Source organism: Platalea leucorodia (genome assembly GCF_965183815.1).
Source record: "Platalea leucorodia genome assembly, chromosome: 5".
In the NCBI taxonomy this organism is placed as follows: Eukaryota; Metazoa; Chordata; class Aves; order Pelecaniformes; family Threskiornithidae; genus Platalea; species Platalea leucorodia.
This window is the reverse complement of record NC_138827.1, coordinates 64,535,340-64,547,728: the sequence shown is the minus strand read 5'-3', so window position 1 is coordinate 64,547,728 and position 12,389 is coordinate 64,535,340. Positions and strand designations below refer to the sequence as shown.

Below are 12,389 nucleotides of genomic sequence, written 5' to 3'. Positions count from 1 at the left end.
AGGGAGCGGAGGAGCCTGGAGTATGAGCAGCCACTCCTCTGGCTCTCTGCTTGCTCTCTGCCGTGCCAGTGCTGCAGGTCTGATCGACTGCTTCAGAGGCTGCAGCCATCCTCGTTCTCAGCTCTGGCAAGGATGCAGATTGCAGTAAATTTTCTTGATCTTTCCACAGTGAGCTTCCTTTGTTCGGCCTCTGGTCCAGGCACCATCCATTAGTTTTTATCCATTTTGTAATCCAAGGTACAATCAAAAGGATTTTCTACAAAGAATATGTGACTATTGACTGCAGTACAGAAATGGAAAAGCCTTTAAAAACTGCCAAATGCTAATACAAGTGCGAGATGAACACTGCCTGCATTTTTAATAAATGCAAGGTAGTATTTAAGAGGGTAGTCTTGCTTGTGTTGTCTAGAACAAGGGATCTAGCTGCGAGCTAATACCTCAAGCAGTGGACAAGGAAGAAATAAATCATATTTGTATAAATTACCAGAGAAACCTGCTTGTCCTTTATTAGGCTTGAGAGGTAGCGTGGCTTCAATTGAGAGAATGTATAATTCTGCCTAATAATATACCGTATTACTAGAATTATGGTACTCGGACATTTAGGATCAAGTGGGAACTTTTGTTAATCATCTAGCAGCTTGTGGACCATGACTGAGCGTTTTGAGTAAGGGGGAAGCTAACGTGTTCTCTGTCAGACGCCATGAGACTTTCTCCCCATCCATGCTGTGATTCTTTTTGATCAGTGTGAGGCACACTGCTCACATCCAACAACAATCAAATTAATTTGAGAGAAGATGCATGTTAACTGAAAGGAAAGAGTAAACTTTGGGTGCAAAGTTCTCCATGTGTTCATGGCATCCAAAATTAGCCCTTGTGCTTTGTAAATATGTGGAGAGTCTATGAAGAGAATAGCACCGATTAGGATTTGGGTACTACATACACTACAGGCTGAGCTTTTTGATGGTGACAGGAGGTTATTGGAATTTGTCCATCTAGATTTCCCACTTTCTGTCTCTTCTTATTTCCATTCCGGCCTCCTGATACCTACCCACTTTCCTTGGCTTTTCTAGACATCAGTTGTTGGTAAGTTAAATTTACTGGCAAATTCCCTTGGGACCTTTTAATCCACAGTGCCTGATATTTAATATTCACACACATCATCTGAACTGGCCAGTTACTACGTGGACATGAATTAAAGGTTTTCTTGGGTGTGTTATTTACCAGTATAAGTTAGATTGCACCCTATTCGTGTATGTTGTTTGCTTTTTTTACATTAAGGAAGGATTTTTTTTTTTTTTAAATTTTTTTTTTTAGTGTAACTCATTTTAGAGACGTCTAAATTTCATTCTTCTCTACTTCTTGGTGCCCTGTTTTCTTCAAGAATTTATGAACACCTCACCTCATAAATTTCTTTTCTCTAAAAGAAATTCTCTGAATTTCTTAAATTTCATAAAAAATTGTCTTTTAGACAGTCTCATTCAGGAGTTTTGGGAACCCTGGGTACCTGAGGGCATGCCTCTGCGCCCCAGCCTGCCTCTGTGGAGCAATCCCCACCCTCTCCTGGCTCCGGACTTGGGAGCAGGGTAGCTGAGTCATTGCTATGACGCATCTGAGCTAAACAGCCCTTTGGGAAGCAGGATTTGGCCCTGGAGCTGTACAAGTGGCACTTCCCCTCTCCTCTCCCTCCCACTAAGCTCAGGATCTGGCCATGCCCCCTGCCAGGATTTGTTTTTCTTTTTGGAGGAGTCTGTTGTCTCCTTTTAGGAACCTCCAGTGTTATTCTCTCTCCGAACTGGAATTGTAGCTCTTCCTCCATGTATCCGGGTGGCTGTTTCTCTTAGTTAACAAATTAGCTTCCCTGAAATCAAATAACCTCATTTCACTGTGAATGGGCTCATAAACACAGGAGTAGGTAAAAACATGGCTTGAAGCAGGAAATTTGCAAAGTCCTTCAGTATCGGCCTAATTCTGTTCTCTTAAAAAGTGTAATTAATAGAAAATTCATCTGCTTACTTGCAACGGCAATGTTAATATAATGCTAAGATGATTCTGCAAGATGTACTCACGAAAAGCCCAGCTAGCACAACAGGATGTTTAAATCAGCATTATCTTGGGCTTTGCATATCATGCTCTCATGCTGTATTACTGTGGGTAATTTGTTCTGTTTTGAGTTCAAAGCACTCAGGCTTGGTTCAGCCCAGCCATCGCAACAGGAGCTGGTATCACATAAAAGAGCATATGGGTTAAGAAACATTTGTACTGTGGCTGTGAAAGGAGGAGGTAACTGCAAAGTTGGACCACATGTTCCCCACGAGCTTTGTCCTTCTGTGTTAATTCCAAGTTATTTAAGTATTTTTTGTCTCTATACAGTTGCCAAATGGCTGGAAAGGATGGGGGAATTTGTTCTTACCATCATTTCTGCTACAAGTGATTAGTTTAGAAGGCAGAATGTCCAGTTCAGATCCATAATGCCATCCCTAGTGCCTGAGTTACAAGGACATGAATTTAAGGTCTGTGAAGTGCCTCTTCATGGCTGCTGCTGCTGGTGGCTGCCCGTGGAGCGTGATCTCTCCAGATGGGGAATGGCTAGGGTCTCAGGAGCATCCTGCATGTCAGCCTGGGCAAGGAAAGCCTTCTGGGGAGGAGGGCTGTGCATGACCCACAGGAGATACGTGTCCGTATCACTGATGTGCTCTGTGGTGCGCAACTGCGCCTGCTTGATCCCTCTAGAAGGAAGGGGCATTTCCCACTCCCATACCCTGGTTTGCACAGTTGGTTTTGATCAGGCTTCAAGGTGGGGAACGTAATGAAGGAGCAGTGTTTCCACAATCCCATGCCATGTACCTGGCACAGCCTGTGCTGAGGCTCACACTCGTGCCCCCTGGCATATTGGCGTGTGTCACCAGGATGGCTTTGGAGCAAGGGGCCGTGCTGGGGCATTGGTGCAGCCAAGCCTGGTATCGCCCGTGAGCTCCGCCACCCTTCCTGCAGCCTCCTGCTCACCGGTGGCTGCCATGGTCCAGCATCTGCCTCGGTCACCCTCTCACCACCATTAACTTCAGCTGATGAACAAGAAAAACAGTGAGAACGTACTAATGAGAACGTACTAGTAAGATTGCTGCTGCATATTCTCTGATATTGAGGTTCTGCTATAATGGGCAGGGAAAAAAGGCTCATAAACATCCAGATTAATTTTTAACTAAGCAACATGACATTTTAGAGGACTGGCTGTGCCTTCTTTTCTGATATTTTTTGAAAGCCTTCATTGCAGTTTATGCAAAGAATAAGAAAATCATAGTGGAAAGAGGAACTTTTTGCTTCCCTGAAGTACTGTGCTTCCCTAGACTGTCCAAATTATTCCAGGTTTCTTCTTTTTATATAACTAATGCTATCTAAATTCTGCTATAATATTTGTCCACCCTTGGTATTTCTGTGTCAATATTTGAATTACCTGATTAATTTAACAGTATGCTAATGAAATGACAGAAAAACAACTAACCTGATGGTAAAAAGCACACCTGTGTATTCTGGATTTGAACGTGAGCTGTGGATGAATCACGCTGTACAGCAGATAGTCATTACTAAATTGCTGAGTACAAAGATGCATTGTGACTCACTCACTGTGTTTCTACTACCATTATAAACTCCGAGAGCACTTGATGAATAACAGAGAGTCAAGAATGAATTCATCCATGTTTCACTCTGTAACCATCTATTATAAATACTGAGCCAAATTCTGCCTCCAGATACACACAGCTCTCATTGAAGCCTGCCCACTGTATTTATTTTTAAAGATAAAAGCACTTCTGTTACTTTCACAGAGGACTTCTGTGACACAGTCCATTGTAAGGATGTGAATATCCTTCCTCAAGAGCTTCAAGTGAAGCAGGGAGTGTCTGCCTGGAACGGGGAAGGGCACTTCAGGGATAATAGCCTCCAAACTGCGGCAGTGGGATAATAACTGTTACGTTCGTCCCAGTGATTTTCAGAACCGTGTTCCCCACGCTCGGATCTTGCATAACCCTCCGTCTCCCTGCCGAGGCTCTGGGCTCCTCACCTGGGTGACCCAGGGGCTGAGCTGCTGAAGCTGTTGGGCTCCTGGGGCTCACTGTCAGGCTCAAAGCACACTGAATTGGTGGGGAAAGCCTTGAGTTGGGCTTTGGGTTTTTATTTTTTCTTTTTTTATTTTTTCCCTGAGCTTCCTCAGGGGACATAGATGAGAATGTCTTATTTTTTCCCAGAACAGGCTCTGTTCTGTCCTTGGACCCCAAATGTCGGTGGCTTTGGATGTGTGCTACTCTACAGAGTGGAGTACTCTACTGCACGGAGGGAGATGTTTGTCCCGTGGCCTCATGTTTTGGAAAAGCTCTGATCAGAAAATGTTCTCTAGTGTCATGCAGTAAGCAGACCTAGACGCAGAGGGTTATCTCCCTAGTATGTAGAAGATGATCTTTGCCCAGCATGGGCTCTTTCCTCTGTAATTACCCCATCAGCTCTTCTGGTATGATTTGAGAAGGCTGCATTAAGGCTCTTGCTGTATATGCAGAATGGCTCACTGATGAGTGTCCCGTCAGGGTAAAGGAGGTGGGGAAGGCAAAGGGATGTGGAGCGTGTTTACTATTTCTGTGGTTGATTGAGGCATGTCTCATTGCCACTGAGCTTTGTGATATTGCTCAGCACACCATTTTCATTACAGCTCAGAAGAAATGCTGGGCTTGGAGTTTCACCTGCTCCTGCAGTCTTTATGCAATTAGTTATCCCTAGGGAATGGTGCTGGGTCAGGGTGAGAGCAGACAGAGCTGTGCTTCCCAAAACACAGTGGTTTCACCAGGAGGCAAAAGAGTTATTAGTCCTTTTTTGGGGTGGAACTACAGTTTGAATCACATATTTATTGTGAATGAAATGTAATTTTCATGATTCACCATGATTTTTTTAATTTAAAGTAGCTCTGAAAGCCGTTATTATTAAACGATAATATCTGATCAGAAAGGGGTTATCAATTGTGAATGATTTATCTGACAAGTAACAACAGCTTTTTCTCATATTTAGAGGTTTTCTGCAAACTGACCTGACTCTGTGGAAACTAGGGTTTTTTTCTGGTTTGGTTGGTTGGTTTTTGTTAAATGTCTGCAGAATATATGCACCATCCAGTTTTGTGCCTTCTTTTCTAGATTGCTCAGCCTCTGTGATACGTGGCTGGTTGACTACATTCAGCTGATTTCTTTTAGGTGTTTTTTTTTCTCCCAGGAGAAAAAAGGTGGCAAGTGCTTTTGGAAAAGGTTTTCATTTTGAAGTAGCTAGCTCAGGTCAAGCCTTTCTCTCCTCCCCAGAGGTTACTTTATCATGGAAACGCGGATTACGATATGTTGTCTTCCTAGGCTTACATATTGAGGAGCTACTACTACATTTTTCTGTGAGGAGCAGCCAAAGCCTGCACCACCATGGCTGGTGCAGTGGCTTCTTTTCCTGGCTTGGACAAATGAGAGCTAATTAACAGGAGTGAAATACATGTGAAGTAGCAAATAATGATTAGTTTTGTTTATGTATAAATACTGATAGTCATGAGAGAATGCAAATGCTTGTGTGGGAAACAACTGTTCCCCACAGGCTGTTCTGGACAAAAGGGAATGAGTGTGAACGTTCACAAAACAGCATGTAAGAGGGGATCTAAACAGGGTCAAATAGCACATATGTTCGGGAACCCAGTGAACGTTCTCAAACGTCGTTTCTGTCAGGGCTAGCAGCAGATTGCACGTGCTGCAGAGGACGCATTGCCCTGCAGTTCTGTGCCCGAAAAGCACTCGCTCTTTGCAACTGCAATGAAAATTACAATAGCAGCTTCACTTCTTTTAGCAGTTGTGGCATTCCTCCTTTTATCACCCTGGGAAGATGTCGGTGCATTATGATGACCGATTCACTTCTCATTAAGTGGGTCGACATTTAACTGTAATTAATGAGTTAAAATCACATTAACGAAAGGGCAGCCCTCAAGAAACTGGTGCTAATAATTGCAAGGCATATGGGAGTCAGGGAGGACTTGACCTATAATTTTTACCGCTTGTGGTTTGTTTTGGTTTTAAAGCTGTTCACTCATGCCCAGGACAGACAAGCAGAGACGCTTCTGCATTTAAACCCTCTCTCATCTGCCAGACACAAGTTTCCCTGGCAGGACTGGTGGTAACGTGCCTGTGCTGCGCCTGGCCGCTGCCTGCCAGCCAGGGGCACAGTCACCCGCTTGGAGCTGATCTCTCCTGCTAATGTCGTTACAGGCCAAGTGGTGAAGGCAAGGAAACATGGCGGAGGATAGGAAAGACGAAGCCAAGGCACCGCACTGGACTTCAGGTCAGCTAACAGAGGCTTCTTCACACCCACATTCACCTGAAATTAAGGAACAGGGTGGCGCAGGTGCCGGACTGGTCAGAAGCGCCAATGGATTTCCCTACCGAGAGGACGAGGAGCCAGGGCTGGGTGGCCACGAGCAGCCGGGGATGTACGCTCAGACCAAAGAGAATGGGATCAACGGAGAGCTGTCGGCAGGGGACAGAGAGACAGCAGGTAATGCACCTCGATGCCCCACCACGAAACACGGGGCTCTGCAGACCACTGGATGATATTTCTCCAAGGAGAAATGTTAGCTGGAGCTAAACGTGCCCCGGGGCACAGGGGAGCTGACATGAGGGAACATGTGCCTTGGAAGGGCACTAGCTCCTCACATCAAGGGCTGCGTCTTCATCTGGGTTTGCACAGCTTGCATCCTTACCCAAGATCCTGGGCAGTGCTCTGAGAAGACTTCAGGAAAGGCATGACCGTGCCTTAGTGCATCTTGGTAGATGGGACAGGGTCACCTCTCTGGGGACGAGAGAACAGGTTGATGTACAGCAGCCACTCAGCTCCTCTGGGCTGGAAGGGAGTAGGAAACCGCTCAGCTGCTGCGCACGGATAGCTCATGTTGCTCTTGTACGCGTTTGTGTGTGCATGAAGGATAGGCTTTCCTCTTATTGCTCACAAGTAACAACACCTTCTTGAAACCACCAACTATTTGCAGAATAATGTGTTGCTCAATCTGACCGGGAATACCACAATTCAGCGTCAGCATTTATTCACCCATGCCCAGGCGTATGTCGGGGTTTAACCCCAGCTGGCAACTAAGCACCGCACAGCCACTCACTCACTCCCTCCGAGTGGGATGGCAGAGAGAATCAGAAGGGTAAAAGTGAGAAAACTCACAGGTTGAGATAAAGACAGTTTAATAGGTAAAGCAAAAGCCGCACGCGCGAGCAAAGCAAAACAAGGAATTCATTCACTACTTCCCATCGGGAGGCAGGTGTTCAGCCATCTCCAGGAAAGCAGGGCTCCATCTCATGTGACGGTTACTTGGGAAGACAAAGGCCATCGCTCCGAACGTCCCCCCCTCCCTTCTTCTTCCCCCAGCTTTACATGCTGAGCATGATGTCATATGGTGTGTCCCCTGCGTCCCCTCCTGACTCCTTGTGCACCCCGAGCCTACTCGCTGGTGGGGTGGTGTGAGGAGCAGAAAAGGCCTTGACTCTGTGTAAGTCCTGCTCAGCAGTAACTAAAACATCCCTATATTATCAACACTGTTTCCAGCACAAATCCAAAACATAGCTCTATACTATCTATTGCGAAGAAAATTAACCCTACCCCAGCCAAAACCAGCATGGCATATTTCGCTGGATACTCACTGGGACTTTGTTTGTTTGTAAACTATGTTAGGGTTTTAGGATTCAGCTTGTTATTTGGGGAAAAAAAAAAGTGTGACTGTGTCAAAATGAAATATGCAAAGCAAGTTTCCTGTTTTAGAAATAAATGCTAATTCTCTCTCTGCAGAGTTCCCACGTTAAACCCCAAACGCACAGTGCAAGAGGAATTTCTGTTGTACCGACACAACTGCCCTTGATGCATCCATCCATGCATGCTAAAGAGATCTTTCTAGCAATGTTTGTTGGCTGTTGACGGCATTTGGAGATGCCATCCATAATTTCTCAGCAGCTGGAAAATTTTAAGGCTCTTGGACCCTACAGTCATTTCATAAGCAGTTCTGCTGGAAATGTATCTCTCTGCTAAAAGTAAATGGGTTTAGATTTTAAGAGTCTCTTCTTGTGGATAGCCAAAGCTTGAAAGCCAAAGGTAAAAGAAATCCTGTGTGAGCATTCAGGTGAACACACTGTTCATGGTTGTTTGGGGGGATGATAACAAGGTCTTGTCTCTTTGCTGTAACCCGACTTTGTGCTATGCTTAGCCAGCAAGTAAGCAGAAGCAGATGTACAGGAATCACCAAGGTAAGATGCTGCAGTTCTTAGGGGTTGGCGTGAGCCGTGGGAAGACTGAGCACGTTTGTCGTCTTTGCCACAGATTTTTCATGCTATCTTGGACAAGTCCCGCCCATACACATGGAGAAATGGTAATAACTTTAGAGGATGAAGGGGAACTTTCCCTCCTTAGAAAGGGAGGAGCAAAGTGCTCTTCTCAGGCTTTCTCAAGCTCAGGTTCTGAGCAGTTGTCAGTGTCTGAGAGAACCCTGAATGTTTAATTGAGGAGTGTGCAGCTGATGGGTGAGAGGAGGTGAGAACCCACTGCTGCCCATCAGCAGGCATTGTAGTAGTGTATTTTCATGTTGTTTTTTGAGGCAAGGGGTTAAACAGCAGAACAAGTGAAAATGAGGCAGTATAGTCTAGAGGAGGCAGCAGGACTGGGGACATGTACTTGCCAAGGGAACAAGACTGCTTTTGATCTAGGTGAAGTTTGCTTCAGTCACCACTTTGTGGCCTCATTTCCTCCTCCCCTGCTTTTTTCTCACTGTCTGCTTAGATTGCAAGATCTCTGGTGTGTGGACTTACTGTCGATACACACAGTTTTTGTTTGGGAGTCTTAATATAGCTTATCTCGTGGCATCTTTGTCCTTGAACACCAGAAAAGTCCCTAAAACTGCTTGCCTTCATGCATGAATTCCTAGCTCTCTGGAAGCTTATGCACTGCATGCTCGCACAGTGGCTAAGCCTGTATTTAATTAATGCAACGTAAATCATCTTAGGCTACTTAAGATATATTTTTAATCCTTTTTCTCTTTTTGAAGGAGAAACCTGTTGGCAACCCACTGTGGTGATAGAAAGGGACTGGGGCATGCGTTGCCATTTTACACTAGTATTTACTAGCTGGATGTGCTTAATGCATTATGAAGCAGGAAGTTTAGAGGTAGATTTTTGGTGTTTGAGAGTTTGATCTTGAAATCAGGATTGCCATTCACCACCAAATTCAGTCACCTTTGCTGTGTTTGTCTGTAAATTTTAACTGCAATGGGGTGTTGTACCAGGTAGGGTTTTTAAATGCCACTCTGATACACATAATTACCAATAATGTGAATCGTTTAATCATTTGTAGTAGCTAACTGACTCCAGACAGCTGAGGAGAAAATGCACAGGAAGCCAAGGTCACCAAGATAATTAAGCCAAAATGTGGGTTTGAGTGGATTTACAGGGATTGTATTTTCCCTGGTGCAAGTCCAGCACAATAACCTAGGAAAATATCTGGCTTCTCAGCCTTCGTGTCAGAGTCCGTAAATCCCCAGCAACTGCAACAACCAGCTCATCTGCAGCGGAGCACTAGTATAAACAGGGCATTTCTCAGGCAGCCGCCTATTGCCGTGTCCCTGCTGATGAGAACTCAGTTATGTTTTGAGGCGTTTTGCCTAAGGAAGATCTGCAGCACCTGACTGACGCAGGAGCTGGCATTTAGTCATGAAATGACCCTCTGCTAGGGAGAGGTATTCTGCAGCACTGCAATAGTCCCTTCGGGGCACAGCAAACATCAGGGCACCCGTTTGCAGGGCTTGTGCTGTAAAATCTGAGGGCTGTGTGTTAAGGGGAAGGTTAGAGTCAGGCCACCAGGACAAAGGCACCTTATGCCAACAGTGATGCAGAGGCGAGGGGTGGTATTGGGGGAGGAAATAACAGTTCTTGCCAAAATGCATCCAATCAATCACTGCAAGTGACATTTTTAGGTTTGCACAGTTAAAATTTGCCTTCGTGTATATATGTGTGTCTTTTTCTCTTGGCATCTGTCTAAGAGTTAGTGAGTCTGACCTCAATTTTGGAATCCTCTGAATCTGGCTGTTGTGCTGCCTTTGATTGATCTGTCTCGGTATCGTGCTGGTAATGGCTGCATTATGGAGACACATCAATGCCCTCCTTTCAAATGGACCGATGGGAACACGGAGAGTGCACAGGGCAGCCTCAGGGCCTGATCCAGCATCCACTGAAGTTAAAGGCAAATACATGTGAGAGAATAGGCCGGTTTTTTTGGTATAGCCTATAGGAAGCTGTTGTGGATGTGATATAAGTAAGGGCGGTAAAACAGCTATTCCTTTTTATATGTATTTGTGTGTGTGTGTGTATATATATATATGTATATCTCTACTTGGGATGCCCCTGGCAGACCAGCTCAGCCCTGCTCCATCCTGAGCCCCATGCCTCTGCCAGCCACGAGTCTCACACTGCTCCCAAGGAGCTCCTGAAAACACCTTGCCTTTGGGGCAGTCTGCAGCACCCCACAGCCCAAGATCCGCTGAGTTTCATTGTGCTCTCCCTGTGTGTGCCTGTCCATGTCCTTTCTCACCTGCACACAGACACAGCATCTTTGGTGAGGATTTTGGAAGTACTAGGAGGGAAGGATGACATCTGTAGCTCTTGTCAAGCCAAACATTTTCACATCACGTGAGATGTGTGCTGCAAAGGAGGCATGATAGCATAATCTTCAGAAACTCACTCTGAAGTGGGCTGATGTGGAGAGCTTTGGATTGGACCTCATGGTAGAGCATGGGATGTGTTTTACTTATAATGAAACACAAGAGTAGCAGCCTTTGCTTACTGAAAAGTTGTGGTCAACTGTGGGAGGAAGCACTGAGGAGCAGTACAGATGCGCTGCAGTGTTCCCTGGGAACCAACAGTTTAACACAATCCATCGTATTTGACTTGCAAGGAACATCAAGCTGCAAAGGTTTGTTATTTTACACTTAAAATGCATTTATTTTTCTTTTCAGTAATATAATGACTAACCTGTCAAATTTATATAATTAGGGGTAAAAGTAGTTAGATGCATTGTGAACCATCTTCTACAATATGTCTTTATGTACAGTGACTCAGCTGATTGAGTGCTTTCTTCATTATATGCCAAATTAGGTTTATAATTGGAGGGGGTTTGGATTACCCACACAGTTATTTGATGAATTATTTTTTTGACAGATGAAGGAAAAGCATTTCCTGAAATCCTATTACCAGAGCCTCAGGTCAGTGGCTCTGTCCTGGTGTCAAGTCAATGTTAAGGACAGTAACGCGTCCTGCCAGAGTGACAAACAGAGCCCTTCATTCATTGGCAGGGTACCCAAACCATGTGGGATGCAAAGAGACTGCCGGAAAATTGTAGCAGACCTCCTGACACAGCACAGTGGACTGACAGCAGGTTGAGCACTCCTACCTTGTTTTTCAGAGCCCTTGAGTCATAGGAAAGGTGGGTGAGAGGGAGCCCATGACAGATAAATGAGAGAGGCCGAGATTTTTGGTGGCTGGGGGGACCCACAGGCTGGTATGTGTTAGTCTAGAAGTGGAACAGAAAGAGGGGGGAGCCCTAGACCTGTGAAGAGGAATGAAGAAGTGGCAGCGTTGAGCTGAGGGGTGAGTGAGGGGCTGAGGAAGGGTGGGGGAGCAGACTTAGCAGCGGGAGAGCGAGGAGAGGTGAAGGGCCGAAAGCTGGTGAGATGAAAGCTGTGAAGGAGTGAAGCAGGGGTGGGAAGTGGCAAGGAAAGAAGGAAAAATGGAAGATAAGGTAAGGACAACAGAAAGAGGTTCAGTTTTATTTGTTCATCCAGAGCCAACACAGCTTTTGCATGATGGCAGATATTACCCGAGAGAGGAGGGGATTCGGATGACAGAATAGCACAGTCTGCATGGAACAACCGAGGAGAAAAGTGGCGAGGGACAATTCATGTTATAGCCCTGATTGTAATTTATCCTCATGCAGCCATTAGTTTTAGGCTTTGTTCAGCCAGACTAAATGGGCATCTGCAACAATTCTATTCCTGTGACCAGCTACTCTTTAAACTTATTTAAATAAGCTGTGGGGAATGTCAGCCTGAAAGACTGCCTGGTCATGGCCAGTAAATACTTGAGCAGAGGTGGGGAGTCCCTTTAGGTTGGCTATGCTAAAAAGCTGTGGTGAAGATAGGGATAGTGCTGGTTTCAGCCACCTGGCAGTGTCCCAAGGAAACCGTCTATATCCCATTATCTTTCTTAGCCTTGCCTTGTAGTAGCCACTCTCCAGGTAAAGAGGATCTTGTTCATGGCCCTCACCACCGCTGTGCTGTTAGAAAATCACCA

The 12,389-nt window shown here is 45.4% G+C and overlaps 1 protein-coding gene across 1 annotated transcript in view; it reads left to right on the top strand.

The window, feature by feature from the left end:
* Window positions 1-6,293: 6,293 nt before the first annotated feature.
* MAP2 (microtubule associated protein 2) overlaps window positions 6,294-12,389 on the top strand; it is a gene marked incomplete at its 5' end in the record, with an annotated part of 69,256 nt that continues 63,160 nt past the window's right edge. Inside the window, one exon of the mRNA XM_082311440.1 lies at window positions 6,294-6,555. Coding sequence (XP_082167566.1) covers window positions 6,294-6,555 — 262 coding nt within the window. The remainder of the gene's footprint in view (window positions 6,556-12,389) is intronic.